Source organism: Spermophilus citellus (assembly GCF_964194105.1).
Source record: "Spermophilus citellus genome assembly, chromosome: 14".
NCBI lineage: Eukaryota > Metazoa > Chordata > Mammalia > Rodentia > Sciuridae > Spermophilus > Spermophilus citellus.
This window is the reverse complement of record NC_138194.1, coordinates 94,061,724-94,086,514: the sequence shown is the minus strand read 5'-3', so window position 1 is coordinate 94,086,514 and position 24,791 is coordinate 94,061,724. Positions and strand designations below refer to the sequence as shown.

Here is a 24,791-nt window from a genome sequence, read left to right as displayed (position 1 = left end):
AGATTGGATGCAGAGGTAACAAAAACTATTCTGTAGGTGCTGGCACATACTGAATGGTATATTTAGGTTGAGTGCTCTCTAAGGCTATTGGACAATACAAATCAAGAGCCATAAAAATGTTCAAATTCTTTGACCTAGTAATTTCAATTCTGGGAATTTATGCTGAGATTGTCTTTTTTTTCTTTTTTTTTAAGAGGAGAAATGAAACAGATGTTTATTATAGAAAATAACAGTCAAAAATGACTGTTTTGGGGTTTAGAAAGTATTTTCCAATACAGTATTTATAGGAGCTTTATAGCATTCATAGGAAGTGGGTAGATTCTTATGCTCACTGCACAGATAGGAAATTGATGTTTAGAGAGATCAAGTGAGTGGCCCTGGTTCACTGGCAGATTCGGGCTCTGAACCCCGAATGCATGTGTCATTGCCTAGAAGGTTTGGTCAAAAAGTTGAGGTCCAGTGGCAAGAATCAAGAAAGCAGAATGAGAGAACAAAGACTGGAAATAATTATTTAACTTAGCCTATGCCTCGTTCAGTCTGCAGTATTTTATAAATTTTATCTGGGTTAATACTTAAAATACATTGTGGGGAAAACCAGCTCTAGAAGGTTAGATAACTTGTATGAGTTGTAGAGCGGTTTTCAGATCCTGACCGGGTGAATCCAGAACTTAGAGGTGGCGTTGGTTTTGCCCTCTTGCCATGTGCTTCACAAGAACGTATTGTGGGATGAGTGAATAAATGGATAAATGAACAATGGACTGGAAAGGGTTTGAAGGGTTAGGATGTGAGAACCAGTTCAAAGCATAGTTAGATTTCAGGATCCCCACAGATGACAGGTTCCTTCTCAGAGCTCTACAGTTTCTACACACAAGACAGTTGCCCAAGCCTCTCCCAGGAGAGTTGCACCCTTATTGTCCCTTATGGCCACACTTTTCAAACACCCTTTTATGCCTAAAGGCTGTCTTTCCTGGCTCAGCTCATTTCTTGCAAAATGCCCAGAGCTGAGTGAATTTAGAGTAAGCCAGGCACGTAGGGTGTGGACCTTTTGCAACTGAAGGAAACTGAGCCATTTCAACACGATGAGATATTCTGCAGCTATTAAAAAATGATAAATGCAACTGTGTAGAAATATACAAAAGTATTGGGAAATAGTTGCACATATCTGAAGATGCAGGCTAATGCAGTGTGCATACCTATGGATGAAGGTTCGAGGAGAACAGGATTGAAAATTGTGTAAAGATATTGGGATTGGATGGTGTCACCATGCATTTAGTCCGTTAAGCGAGGTAGCTTGGGATCATCCTCTGAGCTTCTGTTTCCTCTCACCCCAGATTTGACCAGTCATAGATTCCTGTAGATCCTATATCAGTATCTTAATTCTGAGGCCTATTCTTCATCCCCACTACCAGTTTCCTAGATTAGGCTCTCTTTTCTTTCTGCAGAGCTGAGGATCCAACCCAGGGCCTCACATATTCTAGACAAGAGCACTACCACTGAGTTACATCTTCAGGCCATCCTTATCTGGACCCTTCTATAGCCTCACAGCTCCTGAACATTCTGTCTTACTATAGTCCATGTTGGACACTGCGGTCCACGTGATCTTGTTAGACAATAAATCTGATTCTGTTTCTCCTTTGCTTAGAGGCTTCTATTTACTTGTTATTGCTTTGAGGAGTTAAGCTGAAATGCCTTCGCATAACAGATGAGGTCCTTTACAGCCTCATCCCCTCAGTCTTTCCCCTAGCATGTCAGACTCTGCTCCCTCTGCCTCTGTACCTTTTCTTTTTGTCGCTTCCCCTTTCTCTAAAAGATTAAGCCTTCATAGCTGTCTCCAGGAGAGTTGGTTCTTCTGCCCTAAGTTACCATGAGTTATGCTGTGCTGTAATTGTGAGTTTACGGCCCTTCCTCTCATTTAACTCCAAGCCCCTCAAAGAACAGGACCACATGTCTCACTGTCTTCCACTCAGACCCTCAGTATGGTGCTTAGGACTTAGTAGAGGGGCAAAAACATGTGTTTTTGACAAACTATGGAGTTAACAGATTGGGTTCAGATCATGGGTCTATCACATACTGAGCTTTGGATTCCTCATTTATAAAATGGACATGAAAATAGTATTACATAGGATGACTATGAAAGACAGAGGAGGAAATGCAAGTCGAGGACTTAGAACAGAGCCTGGCACAGGGTGAGGACTCCAGAAGTGCTAGCTAGCCCTGACAATTGCGTCACCACTGAGAGGCCAGTGCCTTCATGTGAACATCCTTTCTTGGTGTCCTTCTGCTTGTTTTTGCAGTCTAAAACTTTAAAAGCTTCAGCCTCAGCTGAAATGTGATTACACTGATGAAAGACGATGAGGGATCATGGAAGAATAAATTCAGCACTTCTTGTAGGGTCTTGTTTTCTGAGCCAGCTTCCCTTCAAAGGATAATGGCAGAGTTTACTCATGTATTTTCTCACAGGCCAGGAATTGGGGCTCCAGCCCCTGAGGAGAGAGGTACCTCTGAGAGGGGTGCTCCAAACTCCACACAGGATTGTCCTCTTTACTGTTATCATGTATCAATGAGCTCCTTGTGCTGGTATCATGTCTGTGTTGCTCCCTGGAGATAAAATTAGGACTGATGGATGAATATTGGTGGGTACCAGATTGCTGTTCAGTGTTTTAAAAAGGTTCTTCACAAAGGAGGCTGTTAATTACAGTACCAAGCTCCCCACAATTGAGATATTCAAGCTAAATTGGAGGTCCAGTATGGGATACCAGGGAAGAGTTCTGCTTTTAGTGGGAGGTTGGTTAGAAGGGGTGTGTGGTTTCTCAGAGCTCTTATCTAAGGGATCAGGCAGATGTATGAACTGTTCTTCTGGTTCAAATTAAGGACAGTGTGCACATATGGGGACTAATGGATGTAGACGTATCAGAAAAACAGACCAATGTTCTTGGATTGGATTGTGAGGACAGTTTCATCAGTATCAATATTGCACAAATACCAACTCTCCCAGTTTAGTCAAAATGGATGGAAATTATAATAGGTACACTATGGAATCCCCAAGTCCTTAAGTGAGATAGTTAAGGTAAAGTTCTGAAGTCTGGGATTCTTGCTTAATGTGTGCTTTGAAAAAGCCACCTAGCCTCTCCATGGCTTCCTTAACCTGTCTTTATGTACTGTGGTGCATATTATATACTGTCTGGTCTTCATGTAACTCAAGAGGACAGGCGCTAGCTATAAGGTAAAGGCTACTCTTTAGTATTGGGGGCCAAAGAGTGATTCATTGGCCACATACAGTAAGACCAGTAGTTCCTAGAAGGATACCTATTTGACTAGAGAGGGCCTCATGATTAGGGCTTCAGAGATGGGCTTCCTGGGTCCATAAGTCTTCAGAAATCTATGTATATATGTGTACATTCATGCATTTTCCTGGGGAGGAAAGTCCATACTTTCATGGGGTTTTCATTTGGGCATTTGACCTTGTGTTCACAACCCTTTAGTTCCATGTTAGTGATCTGCCAGCAGATTTAAAATACTCGCGGGAGAGGTAAGCTTGCTTCTCCTTTACACTTTAATTTTAATGAAAACAAATCTGGGCTTTTACAGCAGGATTTGGATGAGTTAGTTAGATAAGATATTCTGTTTTATGTTTCGTTTCATCCAAGAGTGATGGGAAGAAGGCAAGTAATGAAATGGCTGTGCCCTCTGCTACATTCAAGTTCTTGGTCCACTGGACATTTCTGTGCAGTCCACTCCAGACAAGAGTTGGATTTATCTGAAAGTGCTGTGCGTGGCATGCCACGATCTCAAGTGGTGTCTGGTATCTTTTCTCAGACTGATCATTTAACACCTCCCAAGGGCGTCTGCTTGATACCATCGCTGGCGATAACGGTGCATCTCTTGGCTCTGGGGAGCCTGCCAAGCGCATCTGCTCGTAGGTACCTGGCCAGAGAAGGAAAGGCGTGCCAAGAGCCCAGCCATTCCAGGCGTGGGGTGCTGGAATGTGGCAGCTCCGCTGGGTTCAGCACCGAGCCTGAGTGTGCGAGTCGCGAGCTCCAGTTTTTGTCCTTTCCGAGCTCGCTGACCTGAGGCAGGTCGCCGCCACTTCTGAACCTCAGTCTCCCACTGGTACAAGGAGACTCCAACCCACCTAGAAGCTCTCTGGGCGCGAAGGTGCTGCCCCTTTAAGGAGGGCGGGGGCGCGGAGGGATGGCCCGCCCCCTTGCTCTCCGCGCGACCACCTGTCTCCGGCCCTGCCACGCCCCTTTCCGGAGGGGCGGAGGACTAGGGGGCGGAGAAGAAGGGCTGAGGATTTACCTTGAGGGGCGGGCGCCTGGCGCATGCGCACGGCCGGACAGGTCCCCGGCGCCTTCACTTCCTGGCATTCCCCCCTCCCCCTTCTCGCCGTTACCCTGTACATCCGGGTCACTTGCCCTCCCCGCTCGGAGCCGCCGCTGCTGCCGCCGCCTCCGCCGCCGCCTAGTTCGTCGCGGCGCCGCCACAGGGGCAGGTGCGGAGGGGCTCCCGGTCCGGCCGCCGCCGCTCCCCGCTCCGGGCCCGGGGCTCCCCCTAGCGCCGTTGAGGAGCCGCCGCCGCGCTCGAGGAGGGCGGAGGAGCGGGGCTGAGAGCCTGGAGGCTCGAGGGAGGGTGAGTGAGTGGTTTTTACCATCTTCTCCTCTTCCTCACACCCTGGCTCTCCTGCCCAGCGACCCGGGTTTGGCGGAGAGACGGTGCGGCGGGGCCCGCGCGGGGCTGCTCGTGCCCCGGTCGGTGGGCCCTCCGGGGCGCCCGCCCCCGGCCCCGGCCTGCCCGGCGCTCATTCATTCGGAGCCTCTTTTCTTCTGCCTGGTGCTTGCACTTGCACCTCCTCGCGCGTGCTCGCTGTCCCCGAATCCTGCCGCCGCCCGTGACCTCTGGCTCCCAGCGGCTCCGCGCGCGCCGACCTCGCCCCCGCCGCGGTTCCCCGCTGCCGGGCTCCGCGCAGTGCCGGCGCCGGGCTTCACACCCGGTGCCTGGGACTCCGCCGCGCAGCCCAGCCCAGCCCTCCGGCCACTGGCGGGGAAGTTGTTTTTACTGCCCCCAACACTTGGTCTTCCACCTGGGCGGCCAGACCTGTGCACGTGTTGACCTTTTAATTCCCAGCGTTTAAAGTCCAGATGCTCAGTCCTAGGGTGTGGTGTTAGTGTGTTTCCAAGTCTCTGAATTTCTACTGTAATTACCCAAATCTGAGACTGTCAAACTCTCGTGGAAGTGGCAGTTGCGCTGTGTGTGTGTGTTGGGGGGGGGGGTGTTTCTAACTTCATGGCTATTTTGGGCCATACCGAATACCTTTTCTCTTGCTTCCTCCTCTAGAAGAGCATTTGATGAATTGATTTTTTTCTGAGTATAAAATTCGGTTTATTATTATTATTGTTATTATTTTATTTTTTTCCTACTGGTTCCATGACCGACTTGCAAGTGTTACCTGTTAGTATTGTTTTGTCTCATCATCAGCATTTATTGAGTTCCTCCTATATGCAGAAGAATTTGGACCAATACTTCTTAACCACAAAGTGCCATTCTGGATAAGGCCGAGACTTTTGAAATTTGTTTACATTCCCTCCTTCCTGAACTTTTTTTAGCTTGGCATCTTTTAACTCTTTAAATACTGTGTCAGAAATGTTTATCAGTACATTTTGTTTTCTTTTTAGTCTTGCAGTTTGGCATGCTGACATTGCATACAAGTGTTCTGTGTAGCTGAAGGAATTTCATTCACACGGGTGTTTGGTACCTTATTATTGCAAATCATTTTAGGCTAATGTACCTCAAGAGAAACACACTGATCCTTTTAATTCTTTAATTAGGTTTAATAATAGAAATAGAAGCTTTGTGTCTAGAATGACTTGATAATTGAAACCTATTTGATAGCCCATTTGTAAAGTGTTGTAGTTAACTGAAACTGCCTAAACAGTGTTCATAAACTGAAATGACAGCACCCCCCAGTTTTGTTGTCCATAATAACAAATGCCAAGGGAGACTTTTAATAATAAAAGTCACCTACCTATATATCAGTATGAGAATGCTATTGCTATCAGTATTAATAGCAGCATTTTCTAACAGGCCTCTTTTTCTTGGGAGTTAGTTTTTAAAAGGGCATTGTTTGTTTGCATTTAGGTTTTGGATAGCTGCTTTAAATGGAAGATTTCTTAACTCAGGATTGCATTCTTTGTGACCAGCACAATGGTGCATACCTGTAATCCCAGCTGCTTAGGAAGCTAGTTGGAGGCAGGCCTGGGCAATTTGGTGGGACCCTGTCCCAAAATAAAGTGGGATTGTGCCTTAGTTGGTAGAGTGCTTGCCTAGCAATGTGAAGCCTGGAGTTCAACCCCTAAGATTACTTTCTTAGGTGTTACTTACTTTCTTGTTTTGTTAGATAATTTTTAAATAAAATTTAAACTTTTCAATAGGTACAGTTGCCTCCAAGGAAACTCTTGCTTTGTAAAATGTTGTTGGATATATAGTATAGATTCTAGATTCTCTGTAATTGGGTAGAGACTAGATTTTTCTTTCCTAAGAAAATGATTGGTTGATCAAAGGGAGATGTGACTAGTGAGTTGATTCTTGTTGTGAAAGCAAAAATAGGATTTCAACTGTTGAGTAAAGCTAAGTGAGGGCAGTTTATTTTTGATAAATTACAGCTGATAATTTCTCTGGACTTTCCAAAAATAAATGGGCTTAAAATGCTACATATTATGGTACCACTCTTGAGATTATTTGATATTTGACATGGTCATTTATCTTTACCTAGTAAATAGTAATTGGTGGAGTGATATAGAGAGATGCTCATTTTATTCCTATTCTCCTTGGGGGAAAATACTGGCTTACCACTGATCAGGTTACCTGCCTCTTATTAAGTATTGGTGCATTCAACCATAAAAGCTTATAATTTTCACTGTTTAAGGAGAACAAGACTATAATATTTGAAGATATTTAATTATGTTGTTGATGGCATGCCTCCTGTTTTTGGTTTCTCCTTTTCTGTTCCTATTTTCAGACTTTAGGACAGTTTCTGTCTGGTGTATAGTGAATACTCTTATTGAACTGTTGAGTGAATGGCAAGGTCCAAGAGTCTTGGACTAGAACAACATTTTGTAATTATGTGGCAAAAGTTAGAAAGATGTTGATTGCTTTGAGCTTCAGTTTTCTCAAGTATTTTACATATTTTGAAAATTGCCTGTAATGGGCTATTATTTTAAATTATTTTGTGAGTTTTAGGGGAGAAAGTACAATAGACACACCATTTGGTGTTACAATTTAGTTCATAGAATGGATTTGTTTACTGAGGGTATTCAGTACATGCATCTTGTCAGCATTCGTGAACAGTAGTCAATTTAGAGAATTTTTGTGCATTTAAAGTTTCTAAAAGTCAGCATAAAAGTTCTTGGATGTGTGAGTTCATCCTGTATTTTGATCAGTTCACTAAATTAGGTTTATCTTTCAAAGAATTTTTTTTTTCATGTAGCAGAAATGGAAGGTATAAAATACAATGGTAATTTACTGTTTCAGTGGTGGTTCTGATGATAATGTTAATAATAATTAACACTTGTATGTTGTCCACTACTAGCCAGGCAGTGTTCTAAGACATGGTTTAATCTTTACAACAACCTTGTTAAATAGGCATTAGTATTCCTGTCAGACATCTGAGAAAACAAGTAACAGCTAATAAGTGATAGGGCTGTGTCCTGACTCTTAATTATTGTGATGAAATATTGAACACTTACCTATACCCCAGATTGTTTATATATAGTGGGTAGGTTTCACTATATCCTTGCAAGATATAAGTTAATTTCTATTTATTTTCCAGTTAACTCTGGGAAAGTGCATGTTAGAGAGCTTAGGTAATTGAAAAAATGGAATGTAGAAGGTTGGTATTTGAACCCAGGCCTGTATGGCTGATAATCTTTATGAAAGTTTCATTTTGACATACTAATTTTAAGCTGTATATTTTATATTATTTGGAGGGTATAATTAAAACAGCAAATCTCAAAACTTTCAGCTACCACATAGGAGAAATAATGTCCCCTTGTTCTGTACTGTTCCTTTGAACATATACAGGATTATTATTTATTTCCATAGCTTCACTCCTTTTCCAGTCATGCAAATAAATGGAATGTAAATGAGTGATATTTGTAAAACTTTCAAAACAGGGAAATCATTCTTAGAATTTTGATTCTTTAATTATATACATTGTTGATATGCGTTCAGGTAATCTAGATTATACTGAATACCAGTTTAGGTCAAATATTTTTAGAAAATATTTATTAAAGAAAAAATTATGAAATTTCACTGATTCTGTTATTCGGGGGTTATTTGTGCCATTTCTCGTATTCTCAGGGTAATAGAGAATTGAATGCACTAAAGTTTAAATTAAAACTGAGATTTACTAGGTCTTGAAAGAGACTTTTCTGTGTGTGTGTGTGTGTGTGTGTGTGTGTGTGTGTGTGTTTTCAACCCAGGGCCGTGTACAAGTTAGGAATATATTCTACCACCCAGCTACACCCTTAGAAGACTTATGTAGTTTGTAGTTTTAGAGATTCTTCTCATTGTAAAATTTTATTACCATATATATGGGCAAAAATATTGCATTTAATTGATAACATGAAGATCCTCAGATTATAAAGTGGGAATAACACTCTCTCTCTTTCATGTCTTAACATTGTTGTGGAATTTTTGTGTTTATTTCTATGTAACAAAATAGGAAAGGCAGGAAGACATAATTTCCTTGATACCTGGCACAATATTTGGTATATGGATTTTTATTTATTGCTCAAATAGTTATTGAGCAACATATTATAATGAATAAAACATTCATGGTCCTTCCTTATGGTAGAAGATAGAGAAAAGTAGACACTGCAATTACACCGAGAATGTGTTACCAGAATACCCACTCTTAAGGAATCAAGATAAACCCTCTTCCACTTTGTATTAAATGCCACCTAAACTAAGACTTGTATAGTAGACTGACCAATCCAGCAAAAGGGAGAATGAGGGGCTGGATTTGTAGCTCAGTGGTAGAGAGCTTTCCTAATATGGGTGAGGCACTGGGTTTGATTCTCACAAATAAAATAAAGTTATTGTGTCCATCAACAACAACAACTCACTCACTCACACACACACACACTCTCTCTCTCATATATATATATAAAGAGAGAGAATGAATGGCAGTATGAAGACCAAAAACCTAAAGATGAGAGGTCATGTTAGAAATTGATACTGGCTGTGTTTGACTGTAATGTGGAATGTAAAGTAGGAATAGGAAAGATGAAATTAAAGAAGTAAACCTTAGGACTGTATGCAGGAGTCATGTTAACAAACTTCAGTTCATTTTGGACTGAAGGTAGTGGGGAAATCATTCTAGGGTTTAACAACAGAGAGTAAAATACTATTTTTGAAAGATTTTTCTGCTTTTAGGGAATTAGGGTGAAATAAGATTAGATACAGAAAGAAAATTAAGAGGCAGTTTTCAGAGTTTAGGAAAGAATTGATAGTGATTTATACTTTTGATAAAAAGGGAATGGTGTTAAATTGATAAGATTTGATGATTTAATGGGTGTGGGTAGTTTCACCCCAAGAGCTGGGAGGCACTTTTTTATGTAAAGTTGAGATGCTGCTGTGTGGGTGGAGGCTAAAATAGATGTTTTCAAATGTGTTTTCCCTTAACTTACTACATTGTTAGTCATTGATTATAAGCTGATCCACCCCAAAATAGGAATATCAGGCTGGAGACTCATGAGACCTCCATGAGTCATGTATTCAGTTTCCACAGAGCCCAGATGCAAGCTAATAACTACTTTTCAAAAGTACCTGATACCTGTTCAGGGAGGCAGAGTCTAAAAAGTCTAAGGATCACCTCCAGGTGGAGACTCCCTCCATTTGCTATATGCTTCAGTCAGTAAAATCCTGAGTCACTGAGACAGGTAGCTTAAAATGGTCATTAGGGTTGTGGGGCCCGAAATTAACACTTTTTTACATATGACCCATCCTGATTGGAAGAACCTTTCTGGCATTATAGACAGGAAAGTATAAGCATATAACATATCCATTAGTTCCTGCTACAAATTAAGATATAGAGATAATGACAGTACTTTAGACTGACCCAAAGAGCCCCACCCATACATCACTTTTGCTTCCTAACCCATTGGAAACCCTACCCAAATCCTACTAATTGAATCTGAATGTCTTCTCTCCCCTAAGATCAGGTAGACTACTGACCTGGATGCCTTATCCAAGAGAGCTGTAACATTTTGAGTCCTTCTCTAAAGTTTCCTGGGCAACCTTAGATGGTTGTGGCTGGCTTTCAGTCAGTCCCTCCTATCCCTAATCATATTTCTTCTTAAAGAGTTTGAGTGTCTGGAAGCAGAAAGAAATCAGAATATGGAGAGAAATCAACTCTGCCGGTAATCAAGGTTTTGCATTCACTTTCAGTCATTCCCTCTCAATTCAACCAAAGAAATTTCTAATGCCTTTGGTCATTAGAAGATATATAATTGGCAGTAAGGATAACATTACTTCTACCTTTTATTTTGCTTGAGGGATTTCTTAACTTTGCAGTCCAGTTACTTTTTACCTGGTCCATGAGGCTAGTTTCATTGTGGATTCATCCTTTACTCCTCAAGTCCAAAAGAGAATGAACAGCCAAGCCACCATTTGGGTTGCCAGTTTCAGTTTTACTTCTCTTACTGCTCAGTTTCTAAACATTATTACTTCAGGTTCTGTAAATGAACAGGTAGATTTATTTATTTATTCCATTCATTTGGGTCACCGTATACGAGAATTGAGAGACTTGGAAATGTAAACTAATCTAGCTCTGGTGGAGCGACTTTTAAATTGCTAGTGGGTAAAAGTAGGTGCCTGGGTATGTACACATAAATAATAACAGATCCCACTGTTATGTTTTATAATGCTCCAAGAAAAGAGGGGGAAAATGTGCCTGAGAATCAAGAACTGAAGCATTTTGGAAATAGTCTTCATGATAATCAAGATTTCCTATATTAAAATGTGAATGTAGTTAAATTAAAGCTTTTCCTTTTATTTATAGAACAGTTTGTTGAAGTAGTATTCAAAATACGTAGTCTGGGGTTGGCAGACCTTTGAAATGGGTGTGCCAGAGTTCACTGTGGTATGTGTGATGGTGACAACTGGCCAGTATTCTTTGGCATGTGGTGCTGATCCTTCCTAGTATTCTATTAACATGTATAATATTTGTCTTCTAAGAACTTTATTTTAGCTGATCAATGTTCTTTTTAATCCACTTTTAAAAATAGTGCATGTTGTTTTGTTTTCATAGATTTTTAGTGAAATGAAATTTCTTAAAACCATTTTCAGTTTGCCTTGTTTAGATAGGGAGATAACCTGTGCATTTAGATAATTTATTTTTATTTTTTATTTTTTTTGCTACTGGTGATTGAATCCAGAGCCTCACACATACTAGTCAAGTGCCCTGCCTCTGAGCTGTATCCCCAGTCCTATTTAAATAATTGTTTTTAAAAAAGAAACCCTAAACACTTCAACATTCTTCCCAATTGAGGATGTTTTCACGAAGTCCTATTACTGTCTCCTGCTCTCAGATCTCTTCTTAGATCTTTGGGTCCTATAAGTAAGAGACAAGCAAATAGGTTTGTATAACTGATTTCCAGTATTTCAGGAAACTATCCTGAGTCATGAAGAAGAATTAAGCAAATTTCCTAAGACAATTTATTTCATAAGTCTTTCCCCCATCAACGTTCCTTTGCTCATCAAGTCTTGTAGCTAATCTTTATATATGTCCTTTATCCTAATCCTCTTTAAAATGGGAACTATATGTAGATCACTTTTTTTAAAAGTTTATGTTTTAGTTGTAGGTGGACACAATATCTTTTTTTTTCATTTTTATGTGGTGCTGAGAATGGAACCCAGGGCCTCACGGGTGCTAGGCAAGTGTTCTACCATTGAGCCACAACCCCAGCCCCTGTACGTCACTTTTTAATGAGTAAATCGAAAATACTGGACTACCGCTTGAGCCACATCCCCAGCCCTGACTTTTTTTTTTGGACTGCTAGGAAGGATTCACTCACTATTTGCCACTAACCTCTTAAGATGTGACCCTTCTGGATTTCTATCCAGAGAAGGTTCTGAAGTATGTTTGGGTAGTTCTCTTTTTTTAGTCTCTAGTATAGGTGTGTACGAAGGTGTAATACACATATCTGAGTGTATTTTTGTTTCTGTATAGTTAAATTCATATTAAGATTATGTGTAGCTGGAGGATATAATGTAAAAGACAGGTGATTGTTTTAGTCTTTCTTAGTAAAGATCTGATGCTAGTAGTTAATCAGGTAAAAAAGATGTACTAAAATTTTTCTGCTAAAATGTAGAAAGTAAAATCATGTATAGTTTTGATAGTAGAGATAAATGGTATGTGTATGATTTTGGTATGCCATTTAAGTGGACATTTTCATTTAAAATAGTTATATCATTGATTTTTGGCTTTGGCATCTAGGAAAAACTCAGTACTTCCTTCAATAAACATAGTTACGAACCAACTTTAAAATTGTCTTTTAAAAAACAGTTTTATTGAGGTATACTTTATATTTGTGCTGTTCATCTTATTGTGTTGTAAAAGTTGGCTCTGAGCTCTTTATCAGATATATTGTTTGCAGATATTTTTCTCTTTCTGTGACCTATCTTTTTATTATCTATCTATTTATTTATTTTGCTAGGCTGAGGATTGAACTCAGGGTCTCAAGCATGCTAGGCAGGCATTCTCTCTCTGAGCTATAACCCTAGCCCTTTTTATCTTAATGATATTTTTTGAGGTATGAGGGTTTGAATTTTGGTGGACTCCAATCTATTTATTTTTAAGAATGGTGCTTTCAGTGTCATATCTAAGAAATCTTTGCCTAACCAGAGGTTACTCCTGTGCTTTCTTCTAAAAGTTTTGTTTTTAGTTCTTATGTTTAGGGCTATGATCCACTTTTTTAGTTAGCTTTATAGTATTGAGGTAAGTTCCCAAGTCCAACCTTTTACATTGGATATCCAATTGTATCAGCACCATTTGTTGAAAAGACTGTCCTTTGTTGAATTGCCTTAACATCCTTGTTGACAGTCATTTGATTGCAGATGAATGGGTTTATTTATGGACTTTACTGTTTGTTTCGTCTGTGTCTTTTCCTACTATGACATGGCTTAATGATTATAACTTTTGGGGGCAGGGGTAACAAGGGATTGAACCCAGGGGTGCTTAACTGCTGAGATACATCTCTGTCCCTTTTCATTTTGAGATGCGGGTCTCATTAAGTTGCTTAGGGCCTCACTAAGTTACTCAGGTTGGCTTTGAACTTGTGATCCTCCTGCTTCAGCCTCCCAAGTTGTAGGAATTACAGGAGTGTTCCACCACACCAGACTTGATGATTGTAACTTTTCAATCATATTTTAGTAATCAAACTAATTTCTTGTAGAAGTATACGCTCATTCAAATAAAATAGAAATATTATAGGAAAGCAAAAATCACTGTCTAGGTAGTCACTTGATGACCATTTTTCCAGGCATCTTTACTCATGTATTCATATTATGTGAAAACACACACACACACACTCACACTCTCTCTCTCTTTCTCTCTCTCTCTCTTCACATTTGAACATAAAGATGCATCAGTATTTGCCCACATTCATTGTTCTTGTGTACTTTTTCAGTGAATACACTTATTGTCAGCTCTAAGAGAGAACTGATTATTTTTCTTTAGGCACTTTTGTAATTCTCTGCATTTTACTGACATAAACTTCTGAGACAAGCCTCTTTGGACTAAGAACTATGAATGCCTTTTTCTTGGTAGCATGTTTAAATGGAATTTACTTCTCATTTCATCTTTGGAAAGAAGACTTTAAAACATTTTAAAATGTATGCTCTATTAATGAATAGCAAGTCATGTGAAACTTAACAAAATCCCCAAGTCCAGTTTTAAACATTTAAAGTTTTCATAAATCTGCCCTAGAGTATTTAGATTAACTTTTTGGCAGTTGGTGACTGTGATAGTGAAGCTAGAAAATGTGTATGTGTGGTGATACTGAATGTTATTTGCAATACTGAGAACTAATCCCTGCTGCAAGCTTAGTTTTACCCTGCTAATAAAGGAACAACAACCTTTGCTTTTTTGCACTTTGTGAATTAATCCTGTAACCCTTGATGAACCTGAGATCCTTTCAGCAGCCATAGTGCGGGGGGGGGGGGGGGGGGGCTGAACTCTGGATTGCTCATCAACCAGTGTAGGTCAAATCCTGTTATCAGAAACTTCCCTGACATTCACATTTTTCTTGTAGTAGGATTTTATATAATGAATATGTGGTTTAAAATCACATTTAGAGATGTAATAGCTGTAAGAGACTGTGTAGGTTATGCTTAATGTTTAAAAAGATGGAAGTTTAACCTCTGGCAGTGGGAAATGATTAAAGGTTGGAGGTTTAGGGAGTGACAAAATGAGACAGATTTTGAGACGAGTTTTAGAAAGACCACCCGCACCTTGATTTGGTAGAAATATGGTGTTTGAAAAAGGCATACTTAAATTATGTGGGAAACTGGATTACTCAATGGAATCATAAATGAAAAATTTTTGTGCCAGGTTTAAAAAAGTTGAAATAAGAAATTTTTCAGATGACAGATTTATAAAAGTGAAGTATTAACAGTGGCTAACTCTGGTTAGATTATGGATTTTTATTTTCCTGCTTTTTATGGAAAATTCAGAAATACAAAATGTATAAGAAAATGTAAAAATGGAACCCTTATTCTGGGTTTGGTAAGTCAACAAATGCACATTTCTGAAATGAATTGCAAGACACCATACAGGCCTTGTAAAAGCCAGAAACTAGATCTTGTGACTTTTTTTTTTTTTTAGAGAGAGAGAGAGAGAATTTTAATTTTTTTTTTTTAGTTTTCAGCGGACACAACATCTTTATTTGTATGTGGTCCTGAGGATCGAACCCAGGCCGCACGCATGCCAGGCGAGCACGCTACCGCTTGAGCCACATCCCCAGCCCTTTTTTTTAAAAAAAATATTTATTTTTTAGTTGTAGTTGGACACAACACCTTTATTTCACTTGTTTTTAATATTTGTATGTGCTGCTGAGGATCGAACCCAGGGTCTCGCATGCGCGAGGCAAGCGCTGTACCCCTGAGCCACAACCCCAGCCTGATCTTGTAACCTTTAATATAAACCTACACATCTATTGATATAAAAGCATTAAAAAGTTGGAATTTTGAAAAGTTTTTGACCTGAGTTCTTGAAGATTGGGAATGTTTGGACCCAGTTGTGGTGTTCTAGCAGTCCCTCCTTCTTTATCCACCTCTGTGGGAGGGACAGGGAATGAAGAGTGTTCCTCTTTAGTAAAAATAGAAGGGGGTTGATGGTGACAGTATGGGGAACTTAATATGGAAATCCTGCAGTTTAAGGAACACAGTAGATTTTTGTCTAACTCATGTCTGGAAATTTTAAAGGATAAAAGAAAATAAAAATTGTGAGTTTAGAAATAGATCACTTTATGTCATCAAAAAATACTTTTGTAGCATGGCAAAGTGAGCTTCCTGTGTGAGTGACTGCCATTTCTCCCCCAATTTGGGGAGGGCAAGGAGTCTTGTGTTTCCAGTGGACCAGATGAGGACCATTTGTGAGAAAAAGCTTGTAAGAATGGGATGGAAGTGGGGATAGGGTGGTGATGAGGATGGATGCTAGATTCTCAGAGATGCCTTGTTTTCCATGGGAATTGGATGAGATTCCTAGGACTGGGATAAATGAGAACTTCTAAGGAATCACTGAAAAGATTCCTTGATGGAATCAACTATGAACATTTATTTATTTATTTATTTATTTATTTACTTTCAGTCTTGAGAGTGCCTATGGCCTCCAGTGACACTTGATTGCCCCACCAGAACTAGCAGAGTGGAAGGGGATGGGTGAAGGTACAGTCCTCTTGAATTGTGTAGGGCTGGCTTGGAGCAGGTAGAGCTGTGACCTTGAATGGAATTTTTGGTGATATGTTAGTGATCTGTCAGTTTCTAAACCCTTGTTATTTTTCCTTGAAAGTGTCCAAAATCATGGGGATTGCCTAAATAAAAGTTCAGGGACAATAACTTGCCACAGAGTAACTTTAAGGGACAGTGGTGGACAAAAAGTGTTTTTTTGTGTTTTTTTTTTTTAAACATACCACAGGCTCTACTCGTTCATTGTAATGGCTAAATGTTTTTCTAATAGTATATATATTTTCTTTTTAGCTTTTGCAATATCTTGATTTTTTTTAAGTTATGCATGACAGAAGAATCTATTTTGATATATTTATATAAGCATGGAATATATTTTATTCTATCTAGGATCCAGTCTTAGCAACATAAACAATGTTGAGATTCACTGTGCTATATTCATAAATGTACATGAAAAAGTTATGTCAGATTCATTCCATTGTCTTTCCTATTTCTATCCTCCCTCCCTTTCCTTCATTCCTCTTTGTCTAATCTACTGAACTTCTGCCTGGTCCCCTCTTCCCCAGTGGGTTAACATCAGAGAGAACATTAAGCCCTTGGTTTTGGGGATTGGCTTATTTTCACTTAGCGCAATAGTCTCCAGATCTGTCCATTTACCAGTGAATATCATAAAGTCATTTTTATTTATGGCTGAGTAGTATTCTATTATGTATATATATCACATTTTTTAATCCATTCATCTGTTAATGGGCATTTAGGTTCCATAGCTTAGCTATTCTGAATTGTGCTGCTATAAACATGGATGTGGCTGTGTCACTGTAGTATGCTGATTTTAACCCCTTTGGCTATATATTGAGGAGTTGAATAAATGGGTCAAATGGTAATTCCATTTCTGGTGTTTTGAGGAACCTTCATATTGCTTTGGAGAGTGATTGCACTAATTTGCAGTCCTTCCAACAATGCACAAGGGTACCCTTTTCCCCACATCCTTGCTAGGATTTATTGTTAACTTATATTCTTGATAATTGCCATTCTAGTTGGAGTGAGGTAAAATCTCAGTATACTTTTAAAAAATATATATATATTTTTAGTTGTAGATGGACACAACATTTTCATTTTATTTCATTTATTTTTATGTGGTGCTGAGGATCAAACACAGTGTCTCCTGAGGGGCACCCACTGCCCAGCCCCTCAATATAGTTTTAATTTTGCATTTCTTTAATTGCTAGAGACATTGAACATTTTTTTCATATATTTGTTGATCATTCGTATTTCTTTTTTTGAGCAGTGTCTGTTTAGTTCCTTTGCCCATTTATTGATTGAGTTCTTTGTTTTTTTGATGTTAAGCTTTTTGAGTTCTTTGCATATCCTGGAAATTAATGCCTTCTAATAAGAAAAATATTAATGAAAATGAATTTTCCTAAGAAGAATGTGCTGATTGAGGCATTTTGTTGTTGATAAAAATGGCATTGATTTTTGAACAGATTGTTCTGGAGTTATTATCAGCCTCTTATTAGCACTGATATGGTAAAAGTAAACTAAACTTTGAGAATTCATTTCCAAATTTGCTTTTTAAAAAGGATACCATCACAACACCAAAAAAAAAAAAAAAATGATGGTCTATAGCAAAATGTGTGTGCATAGTAGACATTCATATTAGTACCTTCTAAAAACAAATGTTTCCTCTAGTTGTATTCTTATTCTACTTACCATATTTTGCTTTCTTGAAATGTATTTATTAAAAATACTAAATAGAGTTATAAGATTTGATATGAATATGGGACATCCTATCAAGGGTGGAAGACATGTTGGTTTTCAGCGTTGACATAAAGTCTACTTTTGATTTGAAATATGGAAGATTTTTCAGAAGGAATGAAAAGTTGTTTTACTGATGTGCATGAGGAAGCATATGAATTAGGAAATTAAAGGAAAGGTGAGCCCAGATGGAGAATCTTTCATTATTGTTCTTGGAATAATTTGAAATAGATGAAACAAGGAAGCATTTTAATCTTTTTTTTTTCCAGTTGTAGATGGATGGAATACCTTTATTTTATTTATTTATATTCATGTGTTGCTGAGGATCGAACCCAGTGCCTCACACATGCTAGGCAAGCGCTGTACCACTGAGCTACATTCCCAGATCCAAAAGGAAGCATTTTATGCAGAGAGAACACTGTAAAAAACACTATCATTCTTATATTCTTAAAATGTGCTTCCTTGTTCTTGTACTGGAAAGTTGTTTTAGTTTTTTTTAATTATTTATTTATTTATTTTAATTAAGTATATATGACAGAATGCATTTTGATTTATTGTACATAATTGCAGTACAGCTTTTCATTTCTCTGATTATACATGATGTAGCTGGAGCATCACACTTATTTGCAGTCATACATGTACTTAGGATAATGATGCCCATCTCATTCTACCATCTTTCCTGCTCCCATGTCCGTGTTTTAGTTCTTTGTTTTTCCATACTTAAAACGTGACCATGGTGTGTTATTTTTTTCTTGGATATTATATTTATTTAATAATCAAACTTTATACTTTGAAACTTCAAGTTTTTTTTTTTTTTAATAGTCTAAGTACTTCTTAGAAGTCTTAAAAACTGATTTACACCATCTTTAATATCTGGTATCTTTACTTCTGGGTTACATTTGCAACAAAGTTAAACTTTGCTTAATTGTAGAAATGACTTTTTTTTTTTTAATTGGTTGTTCACAACATTACAAAGCTCTTGACATATCATATTTCATACATTAGATTGAAGTTTGTTATGAACCCCCAATTTTACCCCAAATGTAGAAACGACTTTAAATAGAAAGGAAATTACAATTAACTTTCTGATACAAAGTGTGTGTGTGTGTGTGTGTTTTCTGGGAATCAAACCCTAGGGCCTTGGAGAATATTCTTTATAATTCATTAAAGAGTCCTTGGTGCAAGTAACAGAAACTGGGTGATTTGGGTGAAATAAGAATTTATGGGATGATTGTAGATAGTTTGCAGGATTGGTGGAGCAACTAGGAATCAAGGTGCACACAATGAGCACTAACCAAAGGAAGATGAGCAGCAAGAAAGTACAGATCAGGTTTATGTTGCTGTCATGTCTGTTCAGAGCAGGGTCTGTTGCTGTCATTGTGAATCATTTTCCAGGTATCCCTGCTCTTTGGACTGCTCTGTCAGGATACAAAGATTAGGTGTGTCAGGTAATGTTTGTGGTTTGACTTTTCTGAACTCTCTATTTCTGTATCCATCACCTTCTCAACATCTTCCATTTGATTGCTCCTAGTTCTTTCAAATTTAACATGCAGCTGAGCTCCTGTTCCTTTTTTAATCCTCATACCTGCTCCTTCCCATAAAAGCAAGTTGTTTTGTAGGTTATTTCATAATCTGGGCTTGGTTTATAAATGATTCTTCAAAAATAAGGCAGATTATATATACTTGACGAGATTACCACACAAGTTAATGTTGACTGTTTCATATGTGTCTCATCAGGGGGCTTACATGCCTGTTAACATTTTTGGTGATAACTAAGTTTAATAATTCCTCAGTTAAAATATATCTGCCAGGTCTCTCCATTGTAAAAGGTCTCCATGTGGTAACACTTTGACATCATGTGAACATCTAGTTTCCCCCAATTTTTCACCCAATATCTTAGAATAGAAGATAGTAGGCACTTTAAAAAGGGCTGTATGTAGATATATATTTGAGTAGTAGTTATCAGTTATTATTAAGAGGTTATGACACAAAATGTTAATGTTTTATTTTTTTAATACAGCTGAGAAAAGTGAATGACCTGTTATCATAGATCTCACATCCTGAAAAACTCATTTAGTCAACATTAGCAGTCATTTTCTAATTTGGGATGCAGAGGTAACAATTAGTGGCTGTATATTTTTTTTCCCCGCATTGGTGTTGGAACCAGGGCCTTGTTCGTGCTAGGTAAGCACTCTACCACTGAGCTGCTCCAGTTTATTGTTTGTTGTGGTGGTTGTTTGAATATATGACTAATGTCTGAGAAAAAGATACATTAGAAATGAGGTTGCAAGTCCCTGGAAAAAGGAATATTGATGCTGTGTTAACTTCAGTCATCAATACTTTCTCCTCGTTCCTCATTTAGCATAGATCATCAACATTTTCTCCCATATTCATAGTTTGAGTACCTGTGATGCATTTTTATTTTTTCTGACATCTTTAAAATATTTTCCCCCTTAATCTGAGGAAGCAAAGTCTCCTTCTCAAGTGGCTGACACTTTTTTCTTGGTTCAAGAAGTCTAATTCTGAATAGAATAAATTCTAGCAGATGCAAATGAAAGTCATAAGCTGTGCAGTGAAATTTATAAAATATAGGCACTTCTACATTTGGTAGAGATCAGATGAAATGGAATGACGAAATGTACAGATATAAAAGTGTCCGAATGAGGGCTGGGGTTGTAGCTCAGTGGCAGAGCGCTTGCCTAGTGTGAGGCACTGGGTTCAATTCTCAGCACCCCACATAAATAAATAAATTAAATAAAGGACCATTGACAACTAAAAAAAAAAGTATCAGTGAATGATCTGAAGAGCAAAGGACCAAACAGCCAGGATGTTAATGAGTTCATGGCTTCAAAATTGAATTTAAAATTATATCTTGCTTATTTATCTTCTTCAGGTTGAAATATGTAAGTAAAAATTGCCAGTGGTACAAAAGTCTGTGAAACATAGCAGGGGAAGTATATCTCATTGGCACATTCATTCTGTTTGTGGGTGATCATCTGTTAAAAATAATTTAAACTAAGGTCTTAAAATCTAGGAAATAAAGGTAGTACACTCCTAGTTTCTTCCCTCCATTTTTAAATTTTTTTGCATTCTGTTCCTGTGTTTACATTAATGTTTTAGAATAAAGACACTTAATGTGCTGTTTTGAACATGTAGCATATAATATGCCTGCTGACAATGATTTCAGGAAATGGACTGTCCCTTCTTACTACATAAAAGGCAATATGTATACAGTCACACACCAAGATCTGGAAATACCAAATGTTTTTCACTTGATTATCTCTGCAAAACTTCTGAAAGTTAGAAGGAAAGAATACTCAAATCTTGAGAAATTAAATGAACCAATATGATGTGATACTTTTGTAGTTTGTATGTATTGACATTTTAACTGTTGAACCTTCTAGACATCATGGAGCTACTAGTAATCATATAAAGTAGTTATTAAAAAGAAGAGATAACAGAAAAAGAACAAAACATTTCATTCCAGGACATTAGTAGATTGGAATGTGTGATTTAAATATAAAACTTTAGCTCATTAAACTCTCTGATCATTAAAGAGTAATTTTTAGAATAGTACGTGCCCAAATTTGAAAGCATCTTCTCATTTGATTTATGAGTTCAGGCTTGAATAGTCAACATTTGGAGTTATCTAAGCTCTCCAATAGAAGTAAGAGAAGGGCAAACATTAAGGCTCAAGCATATACACCAAATTAGATGGTATTTGTTGAAGAAATTAGTGTGGTTTTATATTTTTAAGTGGTACTGAAAATACTTCTCCATTTTCTGTTGAATTCTTGATGTTGTCTCAGTCTATCAAAGCCTTTTTCTTGGGAAGATATCTTCTTTTCCACTTTAATGGATATGCTAATACAAAACTTTATAAATATTTTACTTAATTTGAAGCATATGAAAACTGTATCTTTGGAAGTTGTTAGTACCAGTGGTGTTTTTAAAATACACAAGGCAAACTTAAACATCATCAGTTCTCTAGCTTTCTCTTCTACTCTCCTGTAGACATAATTCAGTTATTTCTCATCTGTTTTCCAACAGCAGGCTAACCATAGTACTCTAGTGTAGCATTTTATTTAGTTACACTGTATTGTAATTTGTGTACATGTCATCTCAAAGACTGGAGGGCTGGAGGGCTGGAGGGCAGGTCTTGCTTTACTTAGCATTTTGTATTACTCTGCCTTGCATATAACATCAGGCCTTTGCTGATTGAAGGTTGTCCTTTACTGATCTTTGTTGAATTTGAGCACATTTCTTAGATTATGTAATAAAGCCCTTTAAATAGTCTTTTAAAAATCTATTACTTTGATTGCTACCAAGACATGCAGTAATATATTATGACCTATAAGATACACACTATTTCTTCAAAGAGGTAATTTGTGCTTATTGTGGTTGAGTTATTTTGTCAGCTTGAAAAAACCATCATCCATTTTGAACACCTTAGCATATTTTATCGAAGGTCTTTTTATTATGTTAATTTTTTTTTCCTTTACTGAGAATTGAACCCAGGGACATTTAACCACCTAGCCACATCCTCAGCCCTTTGTAATATTTTATTTAGAGGCAGGGTCTCAGTAAGTTGCCGAGACTGGGTTGGAATTCGTGATCCTCCTGCCTCAGCCTCCCAAGCTGCTTAGTACATTAATTTTTAATAGGAAAAATTACATGGCTTTAAAACTTTTATCAATTTTCTGGTACTTCGTAGCTGTCTTTTCTTAATTTTCTGAACAGATCATTGTGGTGGAGTAATAAGTCTTCTGGGGCCTAACAGTAAACAAGTTCCAGCCTTAGATCTTTTGTCATCTTTATTTACTTATTCAGTGCATCGATGTTGGAGACTTTACTGTGTCAGTATGGTGTTTTGTGCCGGGGAGTATAATACAGTAACTGTGAACAGGCTGGAGAACCATCCTCAGTCATGGGAAAGGGCTGAGCACTTTGCTGAGTGAGGTACTATTCTCTGGGGTCCACGGGGGTATACTCTCTGTCACACTGTCCTCCTCTCTAAATTTCTATTATAATTGTAATCTGTAAAACAACCTGTGTTTACAAATTATTGTTATGACTTGTTACTTTTTTATATATGAAAGTATTATCTCCACAGGAAGTAATTAACTTCTCTCAGAATGAAGATTTCTTATTTGTGTCTCAAGACCTGCTAGAACTACAATAAGGATCATAATCTTGATTGTTGAATTATTGAACACAAACTTCCTAACATTCTGGTACCACATAAACTCTGTCCTCATAAGCACAAAGATGGTAATTAGAGGACCTATTGTCCTAATATGACAGATAAGACCTGGTAAAAGAACCAGATAATATAATGTATTCTTCCATTTTTTATTGAGCCTCTCAATAATCTTATGAGCAGGTATTAACTTCCTTTCTTAGAGTAGCCTGCTTTGTGGGTTTTACTTGATGATCATGGTTCCTCTTTTCAACCCTTCAAAAATAAAAGAATTGTTTTTATAGTGTTTAGCAGAATAAAAACAGGAGTGTGGGGTTAGGGTTGGTGTGCGTTAGGATTTGCAGAGACTCCTGCTTTAGGTAGACACAACAGTGTTGTCATATCTGGAGTTGATATTTCCATAGCATGTTTCTTAATCTGGGATTGGACAATCCTGGTTGTATATTAGAAATACTGTGTGGCTACTTAAAAAGACATACCTGATGTACCCTTACATGTGAACTAGAATCTGCACAATAGCCACTGTACAAAAATGGAAGCAATGCTAGGTGGGGTAGGTTTTTTTTTTTTTTTTTTTTAAGTTAAAGTAGAGCTGAAGTTTTTAAAGAAATCATACATTTCTTGTATAGCTGCTTTAACAATACATTACCAAATATTTAAGAGAAATCTTGTGAATCTTATTTTTTTTTTTAAATTGAGTCAGCCTGAGATCTTTGTTATATCTTGTGACATTACTGTTACTGAAATATGCTGGAACGATGCTAATTCTTATATGCTGTGTAGATGTGATTGGATTGCTATATTAGAAGGATCAATGTGATAGTACTACAGAGAAGGAATTAGAAAGAGGTTAGCCTTGAAGCAGTGAGGTCCTCTTCAGAGGCTACTGAAGGAGTCTGGCTTGAATTAGTACAGTGGTAGTGGGAGTAAAACAGTGTATGGATAGGCGGATCATTAGGAAATACAGTGGCCAGTCTTTTGGACTTAGAGTGTGGTAGGAATGAGGACCAATGAAACCTATGGATGAATGGTATTGGTGTATATTCGAAGTTCTATACGATCATAGTTCACATCTTGTACTTTTGGAAGTTAGCATGGTATAGATGTGTAATCAATATTGCTAAAACAGCCTCAGCAACTCAGCAGGGCTGTAAGCAACTTAGCAAGACCCTATCTCAAAATTTAAAAATAAAAAAAAGGGCTGGGGATGTGGCTCAGTGATTAAGTGCCTCTAGGTTCAATCCTTGGTACCAAAACAAAACAACAAAACATAACACAGACATACACACACTTTTCTCAGAAGTGGACATGCTAATATATGTGTACATTGCTAATAATACTGTGAGTCATTGAATATTTACTTGGTGCATTTTGGTAATTACTAACATGCATTCTTACTGATTCTTTTTTTTGTGGGGGGCGGGGTACCAGGGGTTGAATTCAGGAGCATTCGATCACTGAGCCACACACATCCACAACCCTGTTTTCTACTTGAGAGACAGAGTCTCACTGAGTTGCCTACCACCTTGCTAAGTTAAGTTGCTGAGGCTGGCTTTGAACTCAAAGATCCTCCTGCCTCAGCCTCCTGATCCACTGGGATTACAGGCATGCACTACCATAGCTGGCTTCTTAGTGATTCTTGTTTGATCATTTTAGCAGTGCCATAGGAAAACCATTAGCTTCACTTTATAGATGAGGAAACTTACACTTAACTAGCAGTGTGACCCAGAGTTATTGGTAGCAGTTGTCAGAACTAGGATTCATACTAGGATCTGACTGATTTCAGAGTCTGTAAACTAAACCTTTTATAAATCTATGCTGTGCTGTCTCCTTTTGTTGTAACACTTAAATATTGAGCATTAAGTAGGGCACA

At 38.0% G+C, this 24,791-nt stretch overlaps 2 protein-coding genes across 11 annotated transcripts in view; one reads left to right on the top strand and one right to left on the bottom strand.

Moving 5' to 3' along the window:
* CYRIB (CYFIP related Rac1 interactor B) overlaps positions 1-24,791 on the top strand; it is a 144,589-nt gene that overhangs the window by 50,566 nt on the left and 69,232 nt on the right. For 2 of the 10 annotated variants that reach the window (XM_081266321.1, XM_081266319.1), the window contains exon 1: positions 4,419-4,629. The exons of 5 other annotated variants lie outside the window; for them this stretch is intronic. The gene's annotated coding sequence lies outside the window, so the exon portion shown is untranslated. Of the gene's footprint in view, positions 1-4,418; positions 4,630-24,791 lie in introns of those variants that run through there. 3 more of the 10 variants (XM_081266314.1, XM_081266312.1, XM_081266318.1) reach the window with 3 other exon arrangements.
* LOC308633521 (uncharacterized protein) lies at positions 3,651-4,651 on the bottom strand (the record flags this gene model as incomplete). The annotated part of the gene is made up of 2 exons (XM_081266372.1): positions 3,651-3,924; positions 4,394-4,651. The coding sequence occupies 2 exons, from the start codon at positions 4,649-4,651 to the stop codon at positions 3,826-3,828; spliced, it is 357 nt and encodes a 118-aa protein (XP_081122498.1). The 3' UTR covers positions 3,651-3,825.